The sequence below is a fragment of the Macrobrachium rosenbergii genome, chromosome 21 (genome assembly GCF_040412425.1).
Source record: "Macrobrachium rosenbergii isolate ZJJX-2024 chromosome 21, ASM4041242v1, whole genome shotgun sequence".
Lineage (NCBI taxonomy): Eukaryota > Metazoa > Arthropoda > Malacostraca > Decapoda > Palaemonidae > Macrobrachium > Macrobrachium rosenbergii.
Window position 1 is genome coordinate 17,435,319 of NC_089761.1, and position 26,475 is coordinate 17,461,793.

General features: G+C 35.0%; 2 protein-coding genes and 1 pseudogene across 4 annotated transcripts; 1 reads left to right on the forward strand and 2 right to left on the reverse strand.

Moving 5' to 3' along the window:
• The first annotated feature begins 884 nt into the window (after positions 1–884).
• LOC136849721 (U-scoloptoxin(01)-Cw1a-like) lies at positions 885–4,311 on the forward strand. Its single transcript, XM_067123094.1, has 4 exons — positions 885–951; positions 1,840–1,966; positions 2,674–2,821; positions 3,953–4,311. Exons 1-4 carry the CDS (start codon positions 927–929, stop codon positions 4,079–4,081), a joined length of 429 nt encoding a protein of 142 aa, XP_066979195.1. The 5' UTR covers positions 885–926; the 3' UTR covers positions 4,082–4,311.
• A 93-nt stretch (positions 4,312–4,404) lies between these two features.
• Positions 4,405–10,898, reverse strand: LOC136849722 (uncharacterized). 3 transcript variants are annotated; one of them, XM_067123096.1, is made up of 5 exons: positions 10,852–10,898; positions 8,545–8,662; positions 7,418–7,643; positions 6,172–6,321; positions 4,405–6,033 (listed from the first exon to the last, which is right to left on the reverse strand). In XM_067123096.1, the coding sequence occupies exons 1-4, from the start codon at positions 10,854–10,856 to the stop codon at positions 6,257–6,259; spliced, it is 414 nt and encodes a 137-aa protein (XP_066979197.1). In that variant the 5' UTR covers positions 10,857–10,898; the 3' UTR covers positions 4,405–6,033; positions 6,172–6,256. The 3 variants fall into 3 exon arrangements, with proteins under 3 accessions (XP_066979197.1, XP_066979198.1, XP_066979199.1); XM_067123097.1 differs by having other exon boundaries at positions 10,721–10,862; XM_067123098.1 differs by having other exon boundaries at positions 10,447–10,862.
• Positions 10,899–13,223: 2,325 nt separating this feature from the next.
• On the reverse strand, positions 13,224–19,350 carry LOC136849723 (apolipoprotein D-like; annotated as a pseudogene).
• Between the last annotated feature and the right edge of the window lie 7,125 nt (positions 19,351–26,475).

Genomic DNA, 26,475 nt, shown 5'->3' on the forward strand with positions numbered 1-26,475 from the left:
CCGTGACTACTCATGTTTGTCAGTAAAAAATATCTTTATCTTCCTCATACAAATCATTATTATTATCATTATCATTGCGCACTTCCTTAGGATAAAGAAAATTTAGCCATAAACCAGCATTTCCTCGTTAATTCCTATTATTATTATAGAGGAAATAACAGAGAGGTTTGGTGATAATGTGGCCTCGGAAATGCAAGTGCCAAGTTGCATAACATTACGACATTTACCCAGCGTTTTACAATAATAGCACTTGTGGCCACCCGAGCCTCGGCCGAAATGTGTTTTGTATCTTTAGACCGAATCAAGATACCTAAGGAACTATTGCGTAAGCCTATAGCCTGTACAAAAGTAAGTTTCATAAATCGTAGTTTTCGAAAAGATCTTACGCAGGAAAGAAGCGGTTGTGACAAACAATAATTTGTGGTTTTCAAAAAAAAGTAATTTTTAAAGATCATAGAAAACAAACATATTTTACAAATACGACACTAAATCTTCCCTTTCACAGCAATTCAACACTTTCCTTCCAGCTGTGCATGCAAAGAAAGAGGTTAGAAATGGAAAAGAGGAAGAGGAAGAAGAAAGAGCGGTAAAGAAGAAGAAGGAGAAGTTTCAACATGCAACACGTCGTTGCTAATCGAATCAATCTGCAAATGGTTACACAGGAATGAAGACGGTTCAAGGAAACAACAAAAGCGATTGTCCAGTCAGCAGCAACACTCTGGTCATTCTTCTTCTTCTGCTTCTCCAAGGCCGTCAGATCACTCAGTCCCTGCCCAGTTCAATCGGTCTTCTGGAGAAGGGGAAAGTGGGTGCCTCTGGGCAGGAGATTTCTTCGTGTATATAAAGGCAGCTGTAAACCGAAAATCTGCATCATTTCCTTTTAAGCCTCACTCCTCCTCGGCGGCACCCATCTCCGTTCCAAAGCCATGAACAGGAAGGTCCAGTTGCTGGGTGAGTCACGAGATGGACAGATGGTGACATTCTGTCTTTGTTGTAAATGTGAATATGCACGTATGCACATGCATGCCTATCTATTTTTGCTTTAATTCTTAACGCTACTGTTTCTGTTTTGATTTAGACTTGCCCCCTTGTAAGCTACAAAGTTTTGTTTCCATTATAAGTTCTTAATAGCAAGTGGCTTTGGAGGCTCCACCCACTTCCTTTTACTTTAACTCAGTTCCCTCTTCCCTTTATTCAAGCTTGCTGTCCAACCTCTCTAATCATTACTTCTTAGTGCAATTGCGGCGTATTCTCCCAATTCCACCTTTAGATCCTTGTACTTAATCTCCTTTATTTTCTTGATCATTTATCTTCCTGTCCAACCACTCTAGTTCACTCTTCTTACTGTCTTAAGCTGTGAATGGCCGAAAGTGCCCCAGTGCTTGGCTTCACAGCTTAAATTTCATAAAGCAAGCAAGTGGTTTTTGGAATCTAATATCAAATGTCTTTTCTTTACCCATACTGACTTATGGATAAGTATTTCCACCACAAAGGATGGGCATGAGGATCTTTCACATATAATTATCCTCAGTAACTTGAAAATACAAATCCAAGAATAGATAACAAAAGGATTGCAACCTAATGAGACCTCAAGTCATGTTTCTCTCACCATCACACGTCCGGTGACTCAACGCCAATACATACATGTGTGGAAGTAATGTTGTCTAAACGACCATTCTTTTTAAACTCTTGTGGTAAGGAAATGAAAGTGCAGTTCCTTTACCAGGTGGCGGGACAGAGGAGACCTTGCTTGCTTTCAAGATTCAACTTTTAACATTTCCTTCTCGTTTATTTCTTCCTTTCTTTCTTTATTTACTTATCTTTTTTTTCTGTTTCCAGCTTGCCTGGCCGCGGTCGGCGTGGTCTCGGCGTTACCACGCCTCGTGAAGAGAGACTCGACGCCTTTCGCCTACGAATTGCCTTCCAACGCTTCGCTCATCGTTGGGCCGATAAACACGGGCTTCGAGTGAGTCCCCCCGCCACAAAACTGGTGTTTTACGGGCTGGGAGGAAATTAAACTTTAAAGTGTTTCTTCTTGTTTTTTCAATAGAAAGTGCACATTCTGCAAAGTTGCCAATCACGTGTAGCGCCAAATATTAATTAGTCACACAAACGAAACTATACACGCTTGTGTGTGTGTGTGTGTGTGTGTGTGTGCGTCTGTAAAGGTGATAATGCTCATCGGCTAAAGCAAGATTTGGTCTAACAGAGAATATATAAAGAAAATAGTCATGAAGCTTCAGAAGTTATTGAATTCAAAATAGATTTAATAACAGTCATTAAAGTAATATTTATATAAATTTCTTAGCTGAAAAATTGTCCGTACAAACAGACTAGATAAAAACTACTGTAAGTATTTGCAAAATTTGTGACTTTCTCGAATGTCATTCCGATAATTATATTGTGTAGTCTCCTTCCTAATATTTCGTATATTAATACCAAATGTTTTGTACTTTTTTTTTAGAATACTCATTAACTTCCAGTTAGAAAAACACGTAATATTAAACTAACTTCATACTCGTACATGCCAAATTCCATTAAAGCGCAATCAACCATTTCTTCAAATTATATCAAATTATACAAATCATCTTCTGCCAAATTACTCACGATTTCAGAATTATCATTAAATGCAACGAATCTCCTTAATTGCGCCTTAATTGCGTATCCCAACAGCTGTTCCAGTCTCAAATACGGCTATTACGCGGATCAAGCCAACGCCTGTCGGGTATTCCACATCTGCTATCCTTACTCTGATCCCGAAGGGCGTCTCATCGTCAGAATGTTCTCCTTCATCTGTGGCGAAGGAACCATCTTTGATCAGGTTGTTCTACATTTTTAAGTGTTCGTTGGAGGTTTCACTACTTTAATTTATATATATATATATATAATTATATATATATATATATATATATATATTATATATATAATATATATATATATATATATATATATATATATATATATATATAATATCTTAAATGCTTAATTCATAATATACTCAGCTGTACCTGATATAAGGCCACTACGTTCTCTTTTGCTAAGCAATATTTTTTCTTAACTTAGAGTTTAAAAAGCATGTCAATATGCCTTTTTTTCCATGGACATGGCCCTGTCAACGACTATCGGGCACCCTTCCCCAATTCGCCATATCTTCCTTCTCTCCGTTTTTCTCATAAGTCTTCCCATGAGGAAGAGAAAGTTGTTTATACGGCCCGCAAGAACTATAACGCCATGTATGCGACTCAAGTGAAGTTATGGGAAGAATATTTGATGGAAAAAATGGTATACGATGGGATTTTGCAGCCATGGCAGACTGATTTCGTTATATACGCAGCACAGTTGCACTCTCTAAATCTCGTTATAAGCCCTGTGTTTATCTAACGCTTTGATTTCACTTGTAGAATTCTTGCTTAAGCTATTAAGATTCATTTACCGTTAAAGGATGCTTTTACGATAACCTAGTTCCTAGCAGCGATATAACTCTTGTATGTATCATAAATGTTAATCAATTGTGACTGATTTTTCTAATTTTTATTTTTGCTTATTTGTTTATATACTCATCCGTTCAGACATTTCAAATGCATCACCACACTAATTACATATATACGTCGTGATCAAAGCGAATATTAGTGCTAAGATTGGGTAACTAGAATATTTTACTAGCAAGACAAGTTTACTATGATATGTAAAGCTCAAGTTATGTGATCATAAAGCTCAAGTTATGTGACTTACTTTCTCGCAATACTTTACGCACGGTCTCGCGCATCCTAACTTTTCGAGAATTGAAAGCGTAACTGGGTACCAACGCGATCAACGCGCCATTTTGGTCTTACTCCTGAATTTCAGTTTGTTGTTTTAATTTTGATTGTGGCTTTTGATTCACAATGCTAGTCCACAATCATCGTATCCTGATATCCTACTCACCATTGCTATGCACCTCTCTCCTTCCCAGTCCACCTTGACCTGCAATTTCCCCGAAAATTCTCTGCCCTGCGAAGCTGCGGCCACCTTATACAATATCAACGATTACTTCAACCGGGAGGACGTGCAGTTCAGAGACGGTTTCAACAACATCTTCTAAAATGTCGGCGAAAGATACCACACTGACTTGCTTCCTTGCAAGTTACTTGTTACTTGGTGTGCCAGTTAAGCCTGCTAATACGATAGTTTCTCATTGCTTGCCGTGAATTTTGCTTGCAAGAGGCACAGGCAGGTAATGGATGGTACAAAATGTGTCCGAAGGAACGCACCCTCTTGGCCAGTTGACATAGCGTCCCAAGGATTCTTGAATAAGCACTGAGACAGCGCAAAAAAGAGACAACAGTTCTTCTTCTTCGTGTTTTTATTTTTGTTGTTTTGCATAATTGTAAAAATATGTAAAAAATATTTGTAAATAAAAAGATGTTTCTACTTCCTTTCTGTTTTATTTTCATTATATAATAAGGTTTTAATTATATTCATGTACAATTGGTATGTTATTAGACTTGATGTGAATGCAAATTTGCAAGTTGCTCTAAAGAATACTAAAATTAAGACATGCATAGAACTGAAGCAATATTTTTCAATATCGCGTAAATCTTTACCTTAAGAAAAATTATGATACAGACTTTGTTCGCCGCTCTGAAAATTTGTATGCGAGTTTATACCGCGTGAGGTATAATCTCATCTATTTCACACGGCAAAATCGGTATCATATAAGACCGTGATAATAACAGTAACACCCTAGGGTATAAAATATGTTTACATGAGAATATGGAATCTCATTTTGTAGTAGGAAACCTGCTTAGCTTACTTGAACTGTATTATCCCGTATGAATAAAAATTAATTAATAATTGTCTGCTGATTAAAGTAAATACTCTTTGTAATCCTCCTTTGACAATGGTACTCTTCAAAAGATGCGTAGGCCTACTTATTTCACTTTCATACTTAATCCCACGATTCCGCTAATGAAGATACTTGTATAATTTTATTTATCCAAGGTCCTATTAACAAATTAAATCTGTAATAATTAAATTGTCACATGATTTAATTTCGGAAATTACTAATATCTGACTATGGGTCAATAGCGCTGAAAGTTTTACTTGGTCGTAATGACAGAATGTATTGTTTAGATCACATTGTTAATTCTAAAAATACGTCTTGAAGCCTTGACAATTATTAAGACTGGACCAGTCAGAAACGAAAGTCTGTCAGTAAATTATGTGAATAATAATTTTTTTTTCAATACGTTAGTTACTTTATCCCCCAATCTCCTTTTGCAGTAACCTAGTTGGTTCCTTGAACAACATAATTTATCTTGTATATATGACTATAGTGTTTCGCTATCCTAGCAAATATTTTTATTTTATTTTATAATATTGATTTATTTGAACTTGATACAATCTCACTAACCTGAACATTTTTTAAAAATTCATGATTTTTCAAATGACCTGGTGATTATTTTGAAAAGTGTAAATATGTTGTGACTTGCCCAGCTCTTATCCTAATTATTTATTAACAATTAATTGATTAATTAATCATTCTTGTTCTAATCATCTATTTATTTCCTTACACTTTACAATCTTCCTTTACCGGTGTTTCCTAATGATCTGAATTCCTGTTCTCCTTTTCACTTGACCAGATCAGTTTCCAATCTTCCTTCATCACTCATCACCTAAACATGCCGACTTCCTGTTCAAATGACCTACTCAGTTCTCTCTTCATAATCCCATGATCTGCTCCATCCAAAGCACCCAACCCCCTTCTTCAATTATCTCCCGTCACCTGCTCAGCATCCTATCTTTCTTTTCCAGTGACTTTCATAATGCCCTATCATCCTTTTCGGAGGACCTGTTCAACTCTTCACCTCGAAGTTAGTGAGCAGCCTCGTATTCCCAGGAGTCATTGTAGTAATAGTCTCCGCTGTACTCATCATAATGGTTGCCGTTCGTCTCATTCCTCGGGACGTACTTGTATTTGTACAAGCAGTTGCTTCCACCTTGGCGGACCCTCTGGTAGCTGTCGGCTTTGATGACGTCACTGTAAAGCCTTGCCTGTGAGGGGAAACGTTTGGAGGGAAATCAGATGCGTTCGCTGTAAAAGATGATGAAGTAAGATAAAACAAAGATTTTTTTGTTGTGCTTTTAAGAGAGGTAAGGCTTGATGATTACAGTTAAAAAGAGAAATCTTACCCTGCCCCTGTACATGTTGTCCATGACGGGCTTCCGAGCGAGAACGATGCCATTACGACGGTGGAAAAACCCTAAATTCTGACACTCAAACACTCCAGCGTAATTGTCGTAGTCTGTGTCGTATACAATCAGGGATGAGTCCTCCAAGAGCTGTGACAAAAATAGATGAAATCATATACACTGTATATATTGTCTCGGACCCCTTTTGAAGAGGATGACCCAAGAAACGCGACCGCCAGATCCATCGCCAAACGGGAGCTAATGAGGCCAAAAACCACTAGGAATTTGGTCAATCTCCTCCTTCTTAAGAAACGCCACCTCCTTAACTCGGAGGTGACCTTCATAAAATTGTAACTTTCCACCTGTCCATATTCTACCAGTGAACAGGGGCACAGAAACAAGTTGAAATATATGGTTTCAACGTTTAAATAGTGTTTTATGGGCCTTCTTATTTTCATATTACACTGTAGTATTACAGGAAAAGACATTCATATATATATATCTATATATATATATATATATATATATATATATATATATATATATATATATATATATATATATATATATATATATTATATAATGTACAAAATATATTAACCCACAAATATCGTTTAATATCCGTTTACTCTCACTTGGGAATACCTTTCATCCATTGGGAATTATCTGCGATAATTCCCCTCGGGTGTACTTTATTTCCAAAGTATAGTGAACTATATATTAAAGAGATAATTATGGCTTAATATTTGTGAATATAAAAAAGTTACCCATACAGAGGGGACAAAAAATATATATGTGTATGTACATAAATTACCTAATTCTCAACACTCAGCCTAAACCAAAACAATATCTTACTGCAAGCAATCCCAGAGGAATGACAGTTTTAACAATATTATTATTATTATTATTATTATTATTATTATTATTATTATTATTATTATTATTATTATTATTGTTATTATTATTATTATTATTATTATTATTATTATTATTATTATTATTATTATTATTATTAAGAAGATGAACCCTATTCATATGGAACGAGCCCACAGGGGCCACTGACTTGAAATTCAGGCTTCCAAAAAATATGGTGTTCATTCGAAAGAGGTAACAGAAGGTAATTGGAAATACTAAATATTATATTAACAATATTACTGACAATATATCACTGCAATCCCAAAGTTATGAAAATATTTCAACAATACGTATCGCAATATCATTAACAAACTGATGATGTATCACCGACCAGATATGGGCCAGAAGACCCTGAGGTCGCCCTGGTTCTTGGCATCCATCATGGTGATGGTCCCGGTGTGGAAGTCCGCGTGGCGGAAGCCCATGGCGCTGAAGGCTCCGCTCTCTTTGCTCTCGACCACCTTCCAGGTGTTCGATTCCCTGCCCTTCGTGACGTTCCAGGTGGCGCATCTTTCCCCGGGGTCGAACGTCTCCTGCAGGTACCACAGGCCCTCAAACTGCCCCGGGGTCGGAAAAGAATGCGGATTCAGATCTCATCCAATTAATGTTAGTGGACATTTTGGAAACAAATCTATGTTTAGTTTGAAAACGCTACGAAGTCAATAACGGGTAAACTTGTTCAGATATTCTCGTGAGTTCCATATTTTTCAATGATTCTGTTTATAATTGTTTGCATTCTAAATAAATTAAGAGTTGAGATAAGACATAGTCACAATAAAATTCCTAAAAAGTATTATTTAACAACCAGCATCAACACACACGATTGTTCTCTTGAATTTTTCTTTGTAGTGTTTGACATGAATTCTTTCTAATATATATATATATATATATATATATATATATATATATATATATATATATATATATATATATATATATACATATATATACATCAAACACACACATATATATATATATATATATATATAATTTATATATATATATGATATGAAATATTTTCTATTAAAATATATATATATGACTGTGAAATATTTTCTGTAAAAACAGAATTCCATCAAATATAAGGAGCCCATAGAAACGCCAAATTGTGGAAAATGAAGGCTATATTTCAGACACCAAACTGTCTCTCTCATCAGGTCTCTGAGATATAGCCATATTTTATATTTTACCACAAGTGAAAAATAAGAGACAGGATGTAGGACCTATACCCCGTCTCTCATTTTTTCACCTGTGGTAATTGTGATAAATGAATCATACAAAAGTATATAATATATATATATATATATATATATATATATATATATATATATATATATATATATGTATATATATTTATATATATGTGTGTGTGTGTGAATGCATATCCTAATAAAAACTTATTCTGATTTAAGAAGATACCAGTCACTACGGAAAAACTGATATCCCAGATTTTCTCACCTTACTCATTTCAAATCCGTACATTGCAGGAGGTACAGGACATCTTCCCCAGCCGGTCTCCGCTGACAGGGCTGATCTGATCAGCAGAGACGACACTACAACAGCGATCACTGACGTACTGTCAACATGGGAAAAAAATGAGATGGTTAACGGTTGTTGGAAACGGAGCATGCATATGTATGTGTATATGAACATTTGCTTATCTATTAAATAAATGACATTTCTTATTTTTCTGAAATCAGTAACGCCCAGTAACTTATTTCGATATTTTCAAAATAGAAGTTAGGACAGATGCTGCGATCGCAGGAATAAGTCGTTATTATTTTTATGATAAAATTAAAGCATGCATACCTAACAATTAACCCTTCAAAGACTTCGTTAACTTAGTTTTGAGGACTCAGTTTGACTTTTGGTGTTACCTTTGCCAAAACTGAGTTGAATATGCGGTACTGCTCTTGACAAAGTAAGGCAAATACGTACTAATTTCTTCATGTACTATGAAGTGTGTCTACAGTTAATTGGTTAACTGGTGGTTCCCCTAATTACTGCTGCTATGACTTTTTAAGAGTTTGTTGTCATCTTGTGCCATTCAGGAGAACAGGAGGCCACTATAAATTTTATTTATTCATTCTTATGCTCTGTCTGCATCGCTGTACACCTGACCTAAAATTGAAGTTAGATCAACCGCTTTACAATTTAATGTTAATGATTGTTAAAACATCTCCCATAATCTCTCTTAGAACCAGAAATGGCCGGAACAAACTTTATAGGCGTTTGCGTTTCTTAGCAAAATTCAATTGATTTTCATACCAAACCCTTTTCCTCTTGTCTTTTGTCATTTACTTCTTCCACTTTCTTGTGAAGGGTAGGTCTTACAGCCTCATACCTTGTGTTAATGAGTTTAGAAGAAGAATAATAGATGGGGAAAGTTGAAAATACCAGTGTGAAGGGTTGGTTTTGCAACCTCACACCTGACGCCTCGTTATTCTGTTCTCTCGTACCCAACCAACCGAATTGCAAGGGACGGTTGAATTTCCATTCTTTTTGTTACACCTGATTGGCTCAGGATAATCTGCTCGATCTGGCGTTGCAAAAATATGGACATCGATCCCGGAAACGTATTTTCGATGTGAACTTTCTCTCCTAGGGGGTCAAACCTTGAATCCAGTTAAAATCTGCCTTATGAACCTTTACCTCTCCGGCTGGTAAATAGAATCCAATACCCTGGACATACTGAAACTACATTAATTTTTTCCCAGCAACAGAAAGACGAGAATAGTACTTTGAATTATATCACCAATTTTTTCGATATTTATTCCTGAGTGAAAGTAGCATATGTTCCTTATTTCACTCCTTGAAGGATCCTGGACTGAAACGGATTGTGTGTCTTAAGGCAGGAACGAAACCTGTGATCGGAAGCCAATCTGAGTAATCATAAAGATGTTGAAATAAAAAAAAAACGTACATTTTCATACATTAATGAAAACATACGAGTTCCTACTTATATATTCATTTCATCAACTGTGTCATCTGAGTGAAGATATATTATGAACGACGAATGAAAATGAAGAAATGATCCTAAAGTGTAAAGGCAAATAGATAAGAAATTGAATAATAAACAGATAACAAGATATTTCGCTTCTTGACAGGAAGAGGACCTAAAAGAGCATCTAGAAATCTCTGCTGAAGATATTAAGACGAGGTTGTACACTATTAATAGGCTTTCCATTTGAGATGATGGCAGACCTGCCTCTTATCGTTAAATGCTTCAAAAGAGAGAGAGAGAGAGAGAGAGAGAGAGGCTCTCCTCGCATTTTTAAAGAAATGGCATCAGCTAACATCAGTATTCTCACAAAAGATGGAAGCGACAGAGAACAATAGGATTACAATGCTTTATCGTACATGGGATATTTATTGACCGATCAACTGGCTTCAGTGGACTGGCGTCTCAACACACTCAGAGGAAAAAGCCAACTTTGCTTCGTTATGTAACAACCAATCCCGCTTGAGAAACCGGGATCAAAGAATTCCTCGAACACAGAAGAAGGCAGGGGGTTCTAGAGCTCACATATCCACTCCACCACTCGGCCTAGTTACAGCCCCCGCAACGCAGCACTCACCAAACTTCGTTAATGAATTTATCTAAGCATAACCCACAGAATTAAACACTACGCACTCGCGAGCAATCCCCTTTTGCTAAATGGATATTAACAACACCAATTAAGATGCCTTCGCCGTTACACCGGAACGAAAGTTCTGCTGAAGCCCAGTAAAGATGGGTAGCCTAATCGTCCTTGCGAGACTTACACCATTCTCCCGAGTTCCTTCGACGTGACGAACGCCAAGCGCCGTATAACTAAGTGGGCACACGTGACACTCGTCTTTATAAGGTACGTCTTGTGACGTCACCAATTGGCCCGATCGTGCCGAGTGTCAACAGCATTTTTTGTTTTTGTTTTCGTTTTCTTTGTTTTTCTGTTTGCCTGTCTCTGTGAGTTTAGTACAGTAATTGCTTTGGCATTTAATATATATATATATATATATATATATATATATATATATATATATATATATATATATATATATATGTATATATATATATAGAAGATAGATAGATAGACAGGTAAATGTATATATATAATGTATATATATATATATGTATATATACATGTGTGTTGTTTGTGTGTGTCTGTGAGTGTGTATGTAAGTATTGCTTAGTGCAAACCTTACTCGTCTTCCGTTAAAACCCAATGGCCTTTTCTTGACCTAAGCAGTGAATTATACACCTGGTAGCTAGTCGACTGTTGCTGATGACAGCTGACGGTAAGGAGAAAGAGCGCGCGCTGCCCTAAGCGCTATTTGTTCAGGCGAAGAAGCAAATACGCAGTAGATAATCACATCTTCATTGCCTTATTATAATATATAGCTTGAGGAATGAAGCTCCGCGATTGTCATTTGTCGACGCTGACGGCTACACTGCGCACCCCAAGTGAAGCTTCTGTGGAGCGCTCATTAGAACGATGCGCAGGAAGTTCAATTGTATTATGAAGCCTTTCTGCTTCATTTGTAAGATTATGAAGCTCGTATTACCTATCTGGACACATTCTATCCAATCCATTTTTATGAAGCTTTTTGATATATATATATATATATATATATATATATATATATATATATATATATATATATATATATATATATACATATATATGTATATATATATATATATATATATATATATATATATGTATGTATATATATATATATATATATATATATATATTTATATATATGTATATATATATATATATGTATATATATATATATATATATATATATATATATATATATATATATATATTTATATATATATGTGTGTATATATATATATATATATATATATATATATATATATATATATATATATATATATATATATATATATTGTCAATGGAAAGTTTCCCATGTCCTTTTGGCATGGAGCTCTTAAGATCGTTTCGTTCGTAGCTCGTAAACTATATTTGCGTGAGGCTCGTATTGTCCATGCGTATGTAGCTCATTGGTTTAATTCGTATGTAGCTTTTGGAGTTCATTTAATTGTAACTGTAAGGCCTCGTTGGTACGAGACTCGTGTGGTTACTCTGCTTGATAAAGGAGCTTATGAGGTTTATCTCACTGACAGCTGAAATCGGAGGCTCTATTTGTTTGAAGGAGAAACTTCTTCATTATTTTATCTTTGCGAGACTTGGGCCTAGATTTTGCCGGAGATTCAGAGGCGTTGTCTTTATAACTCTCCTCTGAAGGTGCTAAGAATAAAGTAGGAATCACATAATAGGTTAAATAGAAATTTGCAGATTGGTTTGATCTGTATTGCACCCGTGCTTGCGCTGACAGGAGAGGGTGCAAGTGAAGAGGTAGGGTGTGTCGAGATTGCTCATCATTGCGTTGGCTTTCGAGACATTGCTGGATAGCCATTAAGAGGGGAGAGAGAGAGAGAGAGAGTAGAGAGGAGAGAGAGAGAGAGAGAGAGAGACAGAGAGAGAGATAGAGGAATTAACCTTTCTTTCATTGAAGTAATGCTTAGAAAAGAAACTCGTACAACATACAGCCTTTGGACTTGAGAGGTAATATTCTCCACTGAACACAAATGGTTCATAAACTATTGAGTCTTCTTTTTCTACATAAAAAGTTTAATAATACAAGAAGGGTTCCTTTTAAAGACCAGAAATAAAAAAAAATATCCGACTAAAAGCGTCTATTTGAAACTGGCTTCCACTTGGATAGAGAAGAGAAAAACAAAAACAAAAGTGTTCCTTTAATGAAGAGAATTTCTCTGAGCTTTGTCTGAACATGTTCGTGTCTGATCCAATTAAATTCTATAAAGTAAGGCGTTTCCGATCCTGTTTGTTAGTCACTGGAAAGAGATGCGACCTCTCTCTTGTCTTCAGGTGATGCAATAGCCTCCTCAAGTGTAAACACACACACGCACACACACACACACACACACACACACACACACATATATATATATATATATATATATATATATATATATATATATATATATATATATATATATATATATATATATACACACACATTTGCTGTGTTGGGTGTGCAACTCCTTCTGGAAGTCTTTGAATATTAGATATTGATTTATTTAAGGTTGATTAAAAATCTTTCCCTAACTACATCCTTTAATTTAATTTATCCACAGTTGAGAATATATTCATACTTAAAGATACAAAGTGACCAGGTTAAAGAAAAGATGATTTACGTTAAACAAAATATGATTTATATTAATTATGACTTGTCATTTATATGCCCTTCTCAGAAATACCGAAAAAAATAAAGTTTTTGAAACTTTGTGTGAAAAGGAGCGACAAAAAAGTTGTAGTGCTTAATCTAAAATATGAAAGGAATATATAACATTTATATAACAGAGTTTATTCTTAAAAAAAAAAAACATTAAAAAAACCGACGTGAATATCATAGCCATCAGAATCTGAAAACTTTATCATCAATCCTTAAATTACGCGAACTGCTGATATCCTCCTCGCATCCCATCCTCCGAGCAGGATTTCCAGTCCCGCTCCTGTTTACTGCTTTCCAGCCTCATCGACGTAATAGACGCCTTCGTGGCCCTTGACTGGGACTGTCCAGTCTTCGTTGACTGTTTTGTTCGTCCCGTCGTTGTTTTTGTAGCGACAGTTACCTTGCAAGACCTTCTGGTAATACTCCACCTTGATCTTGGGAGTCTGGATGCGAGCCTGGAAGGGAAAATAAGACAATGAAGAAAATAAGATGATTAGGAAATTAAGCCAAGGTCCAGTGGTAAAGACTAAAAGTCCAAAGTCAGTACCTAAATTGTAAGTAAATGTGAATAATTTTTTTCAGTTAAGGTCCAGAGGTAAAGACTAAAAGCCCACGGTCAGTACCTAAATTGTAAATAAATGTAAATCACTGTTTTCAGTCAAGGTCTAGAGGTAAAGACTAAAAGCCCACGGTCAGTACCTAAATTGCAAATAAATGTCAATCAATGTTTTCAGTCAAGGTCCTGAGGTAAAGACTAAAAGCCCAAAGTCAGTACCTAAATTGTAAATAAATGTAAATCAAATTTTTCAATCAAGGTCCAGAGGTAAAGACTAGGAGTCCAAGATAAGAAGAAAAATTGTAAATAAACGGAAATTAATTTTTCGTTCACGGAGAAGGAAGGAAGACGGGAATTATTTCAGTCGCAGCCAGAACCGTAAACCGTACAATTTGGACTATTTCTGGGAGCAGTAGGACAAAGACTGGATCCTTTTTCTTCTGTAACTTCCGTTCCGAATGTATACTTATGTGTATATGTGTATAAAGTATTTCTGGAAGCATTACATTAAAGAGTGAATCCTTTTTCTTCTAGGACTTCCGTTTCAAGTATATACTTAAGAAGTGTATAAGTATATACTGCACACGCATGTATGTAAATGTATACGCATGTCACCACATTTATTAAGGAGAACCTTTAACGTTGTATTCAGTCTAATGTGCTGACGTCCGTCGACTTATTTCCGTCATTCTCACATTTCCTTTTGTTTTGTCCGCTAGGTGGTGTTACTGTCGCAATAATTTTAGGACCCTTGTGTCTAGCTGCAGAAAATTCTATCACTTGCTTTACTTGTCCAGTTTTGCTTGTGTCTTGTCTGATTTCCGGAAGATGACGTTTCAGGATCAGGTAAGTTCATTTTTATGTGTTTCAGCTACAAGGTAACTGCATGCTATTTTGGGTTTCACTGTGGTATTTAAAAATATCTCTTAGGTTAGGGTAGTGAAGTTGCTGTGATACCATATATATTTACGTTAAATGGGGATATGGGGGACCGGGGGGTGGGGATGTCGTAGACTCTGGCAAAAGTTTTTTATTATATACTGTATACATATATGTGTATATATATATACTGTATATATATATATATTATATATATATATATATATATATATATATATATATATATATATATATATATATATAAATATATTTAAATACATGTGTATGTGTGTGTGTGTGTGTGGGGTTGGTTGATTAGATATTTACTGTAGTATTTTCACTTGAGATACGTATTGCATTTTTACAGTTGAATCTTTATAAATGAAGGTGACATGAAATGAGACATAACTTTGGTATACAAAGCCTTGAAAGACCTTTTTATGCTGAAATTAAACAAAGTAGAACTGTGTATATTAAGTAACACCTTGTTATTCAGTCAGACATATCAACTGATGATGATGATGATGATTAGAGAGAGAGAGAGAGAGAGAGAGAGAGAGAGAGAGATAGAGATAGAGAGAGAGAGAGAGAATTCGTATTCCAAGGATATCAAATGCTCTTTGGGAAAATAAACCACTGTTCGAACTACATAATTAACGAAATTCAGCTAATGACACGCCCATATATAATGATTTCATTATTTCCCAACCCTGAGCAAAAGATGCACGATTAAAAAGCAAGAGAGAGCTGCTCACTAAAGACGCAAGACACAGAAACAAACAAAATATATTAGGCATCACCTAAGGTTCTTTGCAGCGTCCCCCTGGCCCCTAGCTTCAACCTCTTTCATTCCTTTTACTGCGCCTCCGTTCATATTGTCTTTCTTCCATATGACTTCCCACCTTCTCCAACAACTGTTTCATAGTGCAACAGCGAGGTTTTCAACCTTTTACACCTTTCAAACCTCCTTACTTTCAATTTCCCTTACAGCGCTGAATGGTCTCATAGATTCCAGCGCTTGGCCTTTGGCCTAAATTCCATATTCCTTCCCCCAAAAATATAAAAGAAGAAGAAGAAGAAGAAGAAGAAGAAGAAGAAGCTTACATTCTGTTTAAATTCAACTTCCAGGATGGGCTTCCGAGAGAGGACGATGCCATTCTGACGATGGAAGAACCCGACGTTCTGGCACTCGAACACTCCGGCATAATTGACGTAGTCTGTGCTGGAGATGGTCAGGGCGCCGTCTCCAGCAATGGCTGCGGAGAAAAACCATAGTTAAACGTATGTTAATGCCTTTAAAAATAACAACGATAAGAAGCATACTCAGGCTCACATTTGCATTGTATACACATCTGCCGTTTGTGGCATGGTCAACATCTTAATGTGCCTTGTTATTATTTTCGTCTCTGAAGCTTGCGAATGAACTTTAAAACATACATACATACATACATACATACATACGTACATACATGCACTCGCTATATTCGACTGCCGTGAATGTAGTTTTAAAAGAACTCTTCCTCGTCTCATAGTACAGGTTCACAGACGGAGGAATTTTTCGAACTAGTTAGTATGCGAGTAAGACTGGGATAACTGAATCTTTTTGTCACTCTTACCTTTTGATATTAAAATCTGCGAAAATTTTCAGGCAAGTATGTGTGCATATATATATATATATATATATATATATATATATATATATATATATATATATATATATATATATATATATATATATATATTATATATATATGTATATATATTTATATATATATATCATATATATATAATTATATATATATATATATATATATATATATATATATATATATATATATATATATATATATATATATATATATATAGAGTATATATATATATACATTCTGTATATATAATTTACCTCTTTACTTTATTCATTAAACCGATACACCTGAATGGAATAGCCACTGAGAATGATTCCCAGTGCAGAAAACTTCCCCAGAAGCTGTTGCCTCACGCACATCTACACGGAAGGCTCATCAGCAGTGCATCAAAACTTCCTACACACACACACACACTCACTGCACAATTTGCTTCTAGATTCCACACACTCATTCAGCCTAGCTATTGAGGCCCTTCCATCCAGCACTTTTTGGGTTTGCTCTCCTCCCTCCACCTGACACTTTCGAATTGTACACATATCACCTACTTATCTTCCTTCTTTCCACATGACCAAACCATCTCAGATCACTATCTTTCTTACCACTCTTCCAACGTATCTCCACTGTCTGACAATAAATTTCAATACTAACTTAAATAACATAAAAAAAAAATCTAAGAAGATTGAGAACCAACCGGATATGGGCCAGAAGATTCTCAGCTGAGAAGGCTTGCTTGGATTCTTCATGGTAATGGTGCCGGTGTTGAAATCCGAATGGGTGAGACCGACGGCGTTGATGGGCCCGCTCTCCTTCTCCTCAATCACCTTCCAGGTGTTGGGTTCCGTGCCCTTGGTGATATTCCAGGTGGCGCACTTCTCCAGAGTCAAATGTTTCCTGAAGGTACCATATGCCTTCGAACTGGGGGAAAGATTTTTTTTTTAGTGCACTGACATATGGAATGGGTATCCTGGTATGCTTTTCTAGCCCAGACCCGGAGGAAAGGGAAAGGAAAAACGAGGAGGACTTAAACCCGAAAGATGTAGGAGTTGGAAGCAGCAATGCATAACTAGATTTCATTACATTATGCAGTTAACAGAATTCATGTGCTAGAACCAGTAAAGATACGTGATTTGTCCTTGAAGGAAATTTCCACTGAAGCTAGGAAACAGATTTTTTGTTCAGTTTTAATTTCCTTTTCCGTCCGGATGACTAACTGCCAAAGGGAGTGTAGAAATCACAAAAGCATGCATTTAATCAATCAAATACAATATGTCCATCTCGTCCCCATATTTACTGGCTGAAAACTGCCTACCTCCCTCTGAAGGATCACTGCACAAACACAAAGACGTTCTGACAGCTGAAACCACCTGAAGTCACTCACCTTTTCCATTTCAAAATCAGTCTTGGCGGGTGCCGTTGGACATCTGCCCCAGAACGTCTCTGCTGACAGGGCCAGTCCCACCAGCACCGATGCCACGGTGACACGAAGTGCCGACATTCTGTCAACACAAAGAACAAAGTCTAAGCATATTGAATGTTTTCTGAGATTATAACGAAGAATATTCATAGGATGGCGTGCATCTATGAAGAAATTCCTTTATCCGTGTCTAGATATATGTGCGTGTAGAATTGTGTATGCATATGCATAGACATAGAATGTACGTGTCACATTTATCCGAACTGTGTATGGTGATGATAACTTTCAGGTAAAAGCGTTGAAATACAAAATAAGAAATGCTTGGGGAAACTCCTCGCTAGCAGAATAAAGTTATGGCTAAGTCACTGTGCTACCGAGAAAAAAACGCAATGGTTATGGAAATAATATAGAAAGAGATGAACGGAACTCTTTCAACTATATGAACACTACTAAAGTGATTCAACACATTTTCTTTCGTCCAAAGCCGCCCCGGACGAAGTTTCCAGTGAAGATGATCAATTTCGATGAACGCAGCTACGAAAACAATGTATTTTTATAGATCGAAATGTTCTCACGTTTAATCTTATTACAGCTATGCCACTGAATCACAATAAACTAACACAGTTAACATTACACAGTTTAATATACAAACGTGAAGCACTTCTGTACTTTCGTGTATATATGTGTATATATATATATATATATATATATATATATGTATATATATGTATGTATATATATATATATATATATATATATATATATATTTATATATATACACACATAGGAACGTATGTATATATACACGCATATATATATATATATATATATATATATATATATATATATATATATATATGTATATATGAATATAAATATATATATATATATATATGTGTGTGTGTGTATACACACATACTTTCCTATACATATATATATATACATACATATATATATATATATATATATATATATATATATATATATATATATATATATATATATATATATATATATATATATATAGAGAGAGAGAGAGAGAGGAACATTATGTACTGTATATATACACACACACACACACACACACACACACATATATATATATATAGTATGTGTATCTACTTACATCTACATTCATCTACACGGCCATGTGGTTGTGTCCTGATATCACAAAATTTCTGAGGCGCAGTAGATCAAAAGACGGTAGTAAAAAATCGAAAACAAGAATCATCCTAAAAAAATTAACGCGTCTTGATTATCAACTAAATTGAAACAATAATAAATACACTCACACAAAAAAGGAAATTCCTATTAATAACTGTAAAAAAAAACTTACTTGAATTGTGTGGTGTACTCCGTGTGAACGCGAAGCGCTAACTAAGTGATGTCACACGACTGTCACGTCTTTATATAAAGCGATCGTATGACGTCACCATTCATTATAAATCATGTCCCCTCTCTCGGAATAAGTTTTTTTTTTCTTCCTTCATTTTCTCTCTTTTCTTTGTTTCCGGTGTCCTTCCACCTGTTACTCTGCACAATAATATCAAAGGGGAAATTTTTTTGTGACTTCATGCATCTTGCACTTGTGTTGCACGCAAGTCCAGAGATGATTGTGGTGAATGACTGGTTCATGGAAACGCGCGTGCATGCTGACGTACAGATGCAATATATATATATATACATATATATACATATATATATATATATATATATATATATATATATATATATATATATATATATATATATATATATATATATATATATATATATATATATATATATATATATACATATATACTGTATATATGTATGTATATATATAAATAAATATATATTATATTCATATGTATATAAATATATATATATATTATATATATATATATATATATATATATATATATATATATATATATATATATATATATATATATATATATATATATACACACATATGCGCAATTACATACACTATTAAGAGGACAGAGAGAGAGAGAGAGAGAGAGAGAGAGAGAGAGAGAGAGAGAGAGAGAGAGAGACTCAATTAAAGTTAAAATCAAATATGAGAGAATCAGTTCACCTAAATGAATACACAAATGCGCAGTAGATGATGAAGACTTAATGATCATATTATATAATTTCAGGAATGAGAAGTAGGAGGAGTCTGTGATTTATATTCATCAAGGTAGATCTCTCTCTCTCCTCCTCTCTCTCTCTCTCTCTCCTCTCTCTCTCTCTCTCTCTCTCTCTCTCTCTCAGGTAAAGATATGATGGCTATTAGAAAAAACTACCATTGCTTAATAGATAAGTCAGTGGTAGGTGTTTGCATGTAGTGAAAATGAGAGATTTAAGAATACATTTTATGAGGATGTAAGACCGTTTGGCACATTCCGATAAATGCGAATAGGTAACTGGAAAGTGAGGAGTGCCCATATTACTCACCCGAGAGAGAGAGAGAGAGAGAGAGAGAGAGAGAGAGAGAGAGAGAGAGAGAGAGAGAGAGAGGTTCCTAGGTAACAATGCTTTGCTTGATCATCTTAATCGATATGTACCTTTCAATTAACGTTATTTATATAAGCAATATGACGAATATACACAAGACATAATAATAATTTTTAATCTAAAATCATGATAATTTTAAGGAGAAAAACATTTTGGTTGGAAGAGTCTTTTTTTTCTCAAACTCTTTTTTTTCTGTTCAGTAGTTCTTTCCTTGGAAGGAATAAATAAGGATTTACTTCCAAAAGCATTACAGCTTTCGAGCAAAAAACTAATTTTTTTCTACAAAAAATCTGTTAGTTTAGAACATGAGAAAAAATATAATTTTGTCGCCAAGCATGTTTTTAACAGCTTCTCTGAATTATTATTATTATTATTATTATTATTATTATTATTATTATTATTATTATTATTATTATTATTATTATTATTATTATTATCCAAGGAAATTCAGCTATAGTTGGAAGAGCAAAATGCAACAAGGCCAAGGTCCCCATAGAGGAAGCAGGAATTCCTTTTAATATGAAGGACAAAACCAAAATTTGGCTTCGGAAACGCTGATTACATCGGAAGCTTGGCAACGACTTCCTCAATTGGTATTCCACACTAGGTCTCATACCTTTCTAACACCTTACCACGCTTTTGATTCGACCAGAGGCAAAGTTCTGCGGAAAAACGAACCCCACCCCCGCCCCCTCACACGTGACAGCGATAAACGCGGTTCCACGATCTTAGTTTGTTTTTGGTCTGCATTGTCACCGCCAGCCCATCTGAGGCCGACTGTCCGAATGCTGCTTACCTGAATTGACTTCAACTTCGTTGGATTCGTAACGAATAAAAATGAAGACGCAAGCGGATTTTATTAAAATAAATCGAGCGATAATTGGCCAGAACCAGTTTGATCCGGATGCACCCGGATGCAAATACACTGCAGGTTCCGGGTCTTCTTTGCTAGTCAGTGATCCGTCTGGAGAAAAGGATGCGCTCTGTCATCCTCAGGTGAGCCCAGTGAATCATTTGTCCTTCGGCAGCCATGTGTATAGAACAGGAAAAGAAAAATTAAAGTTTCCTGCGCCCATTCAGGTCGATATTGCTTTAAGAGATGTACTTTGCAGTAGGCCTGCACGTTTATTTGCTTTGGCTTTTCTAATGTTATTAAAGTTAAAAGTTGAAGAAATAACAGATTGCTTTAAGAGATACGCCGTAGGCCTATTTGTGTGCTTGAATGAATACATCATATTTGCTTAAAAACTTTAATGATTTGAGACGCAAATAAAATGGCAAGTCATCGAAGAGTCAGGTTTCATGATAATGTTTGCAAAGTAATTTTTCAAGTAATATCAGAGACATAAAGTTCCGAAACATAATACATTATGAATGTAATAATTATTGATATTAAAATCTGATCAATTCAAAGTTTCTACAGTAATAGTAACGATCAAATGAGGTTAATATTGACGGTGCTGCTAACGAATTTCACCTATATCAATTTTCAAAGGATTCAGGTCGCTAAAAAATAATTTTTAATATTCAAAACTTATATTTCTAAAACTATTATTAGGATCTGTAACTAAACTACTAACAATGTATTAAATGAGAGAGAGAGAGAGAGAGAGAGAGAGAGAGAGAGAGAGAGAGAGAGCTATATTTGGAGGCTACAGGGATTTATACGGTCGAAATTCTCCTCCTAAAACGAAGACAAAAAATTTACAGTGGTAGTCTTAGCTCGACGGATATAGAGATATCTTTATTTTTTTTTTTTTTTGTAGGGAGATAAAATTATCTCACTCTTCCGGCTTTCTGCAGATTCACTTTACGCGCGATTCGTCTCTACTCTGTTCACATGGCGGAATGTTTACAACCTGGTAAGATGATAGACGAAGCGTGTGGTGTCGTACATGCATACATATATATATATATGTACATTTATATATATATATATATATATATATATATATATATATATATATGAAATGTGTATTTACATATATTCATATTTATAGATTTATGTATATACGTATGTATGTATATTATTTGTATATATATGCTGAACTATATATTTTCTTAAGTCAAGGTTCTCATCTATGTAGGCTGTACGAGTATATACGTATTTGTACTATTTGGTGAAAAATGAACAATTTATTTAAATATTTCCTCAGTAATATATATATATATATATATATATATATATATAATATATATATATATATATGAATATATATATTTATATATATATATATATATATATATATATATATATATATATAATATAAATATAAATATATATATATATGTATGTATAACTGATTCAGAAAATATGGGAACATGATGAATTTATAAATAAAGATTAAAGTTCCACGAAGGAAAGAGAAACAATGGAGTACTTAAAGGCCTTTCGATTTATAGTCCTTTACTCAGTCTGCTAAGTAAAGGACTATAAATCGAAAGGCCTTGCAGCACTCCATTGTTTCTCTTTCCTTCGTGATTTTGTCTTTATATATATATTCATCATGTTCCATATATTCGTGATTCAGTTATGCATATATATATATATATATATATATATATATATATATATATATATATATATATATATATATATATATATATATATATATATATTACTGAAGAAGTATTTAAACAAACTGTTCATTTTCGCTGAATAGTACGTATATATATACTTACTGCCTACTTAGAATGAGAACCATGACTAAAGAAAAGTTATGGTTCAGTAGCCTGTACAAATAATAAGCATACATACTTACATACATAGATTATAAATATGAATATGTAAATATATATATACATACATACACATGTACATATATATATCTGTATATATAAATATGATATGCTATATATATACATATATATATGTATGTGTGTATGCATGTAAATATACACGTATTCATATATACATGTATATATATTATTTGTGTGTGTATGTATGTAAAATTATGTACTATAATCTAATTGTGCTAATTAGTACCATCAAAAAAGAATAAATCATTTAAAATATTCAGTAGGGTTTTGGAATACGTGGCGGCAGTAGAAATCGTGACGCAAACACACACACACACACACACACACACACACACGCACACAAGCCAACAACCTCTTAATTAAAATGTTGCTTACGGATTACCTATATATTACGTTGCCGAAGTAAAATGTCGTTTTATTGCATGTCGAATTGATCGAATAAAATGTTCCACAGGTGTCGGATGCTGGATATATATGCTGAGCGGATATCGAACTCACTGTTCATTTATTAAAGTGACAGGTATTTGGCATAGAATAGAATGGAATATAGAGTTTAGGCCAAAGCCCAAACACTGGGACCTATGAGGTCATTCAGCGCTGGAAAGGAAATTGAGGGTAGGTAGATTTGATAGGTGTAGCAGGATGTAAACCTCGCAGTTGCACTCTGAAATAATTGTTCGGAGAGAGTGGATATACAGCAAGATGGAGGAAAGATATGAACGGAGGTACAGTAAAAGAAGCGAAATGGGTTGTAGCTAGGGGCCGAAGGGACGCTGCAAAGAACCTTCAGTAATGTCTACAGTGCACCCCGTGAGGTGCATTGACGGCACTGTAGGACACAAGTCTTTGACCTGCCTATCTATTTATGGGTTTGAATTGGTATAGTTCGATAATTGATGCCAAGTTGCTAGGGAGCAATATTGCTTTTCTGTCTTATTTCCAGAATGCTAGATTGTTAAATGATGAGTTCTTAATGTGCAAAGTTGCTCGAATATTGAGTTGTTGATGCACTCAGTTGCTAAAATATTATAACTTTGATGTGGCAGGCGGCTTCAAGAGTGAAAAGTTGCAAGTGTTGAGTTTTGGATATAGTTAATAATGAGTCTTATGGCTAAACTGCAATGTTGCTTTTATGTCCAGTTACTACTGAATCGAGTTGCAGATATATATTATTTGTTAAGTTAATATGGTAGGTATTTCAATAACTGGTCACCTATATAATGCTTCCTGATGTGATTAATCATGTCTGCTGAGATAGACATTTCATTTAAAAACTTGAAATAATGTGTTATGTTATTTTCCCAGCTAGTTAGCTTTTTTGACTCTGGTTATTATACTCAGTATTGAAAGAAAGAGTGAATAAAATTTACATTTGTATGTATATAACACACACACACACACACACACACATATATATATATATATATATATATATATATATATATATATATATATATATATATATATATATGAGTATGCACGTGCATGAAAATAATTTTATAAATAGTGATAGGATTTAGATATTAGTCATTAAAAATTGACGTAAAGTAAACCTATGATTTCTGTTCATGTCTATGTACAAAATAATATTTGAAATTAAGCTCAGAGAAGTAAGCTACCGTACAAATATGCAAAAAGAGGCAAAATCGACCATCTTAGCCTTACGGTTTGCGTGTGCGGGCGCGTGCGCTGTGCCAGGCAATATCGAACCATATCGCGCAATTTGGGATACCGGCAAAACAACGCGTTGCTCGACAGCATCAAGGCTGACTTCTGCTGTGCGTGAAGTGAGGAAGTTATTTTCAGTGCCAAGGGACACCTTCTTCATAAGTGAAGGAACACTTTCCCAAATTTTTTCCCTGCGTTTCCGACTCTTATTTCCTGTTCAGATGAACTTTTTCCAGATTCGCTAAAAAAACAAAAATAATAAAATAAAATGCGCTACCAACCATCTTTCATTCGAGAATCTTGGTTCGATTTATAAGCCAAATAATGTTCATTGCGCACACGGATATAATATCATGCTATTAAGCATTATCACTGCTAGGTAGCCTAAATGATTGTTTGTTGTTGTTTTAGATTGAGGTGGCCGTATGCCAGAACGGGCTATTACTCTTGGAGTACCTTGTAACTTCAACATTACACTTGGATTTCAACTTACTCTCAAATAGCCAGTTTAAATTATTGTTCATTGTCGTTTTAGAATATGGTGGCCTTATGCCAGAATGGGCATTTGCTCCTGCAGTACCCGTAGATTCAACTATTTACTTTGAATTCTTCGGGCCAGCCCTATGAGAGTTGTTAATCAGCTAAGTGGTCTGGTTAAACTAAGATATACTTGACTTTTTTTTTAAATTCAACTTTCAGTCAAACAGTAATTTCCAGAATCCTATTTCTGCCGCTTTACCAACTTGCGCAGTACCTCCGCATGCACTGGACATCTTTCGCTTTGGTGTTTTATTTTTGTGAAATCAGTACAGATGAAACCCAGCTTCAAATCCGATTAAGCTCCTTAGTCCAAATAGGATTCCCGTACTGAATTGAGCTGAATATAGAGTTTAGGCCAAAGGCCAAGCACTGGGACCTATGAGTTTCATTCAGCGCTGGAAAGGAGATTGAGAGTAGGTAGGTCTGAAAGGTGTAACGGGCGGAAAACCTCGCAGTTGCACTATGAAATTTTTGTTAAGAGATTCCTGTGTTTGAGTAATCCCTGAACCGTAACAAGCAGAATACTTAAGCAGGTCTTTATATTATCAACACAAAACTCTTAACGTAAACAAAGTCCTAAACTGAATTATGCTCTCAACTGATCTAATGACCTAAATTCACTTGATTAAAACAATGAGACTCGTCAGCAGCAGATTGAGGACGAAGAAGCCTGCTACATGTTAGTGGCGTCCCTATGGGAGGCCGGGGCGGGTGGGTGGCCGGCCCTCCCACAGTCAGATGCTTGGTCCCCCCACTGGGCCCCCCAAGTTGAAATTCCCTTTGTAGCGAAACTTTAACCCTTATAGTATGTGATACATTTGCATTTAATGAGTTGAAAATTAACTGAAAATTGAGCTCGGTAATTTCAAATATAGGTTTATTAATTACTAATACTATTATTTTCCCTCATTCACATGTGGATACATATATTCGAGAATAGTATATTCTACTAATTACAGAACTGGCACATTAGTTTTGTGTAATTTTCTTTGGCCACCCAAAAACATCGTGGCCCCCACCTAGGCAGCCCCCCCCCCCACCAATGGAATGCCAGCTACTCACTGCTACATATTAATAGATCCCGAGCTTAATCTTTACGTCGTATTTAAGGTACAAGAGGAAATTCGCAACTTAAATGATACGCAGTA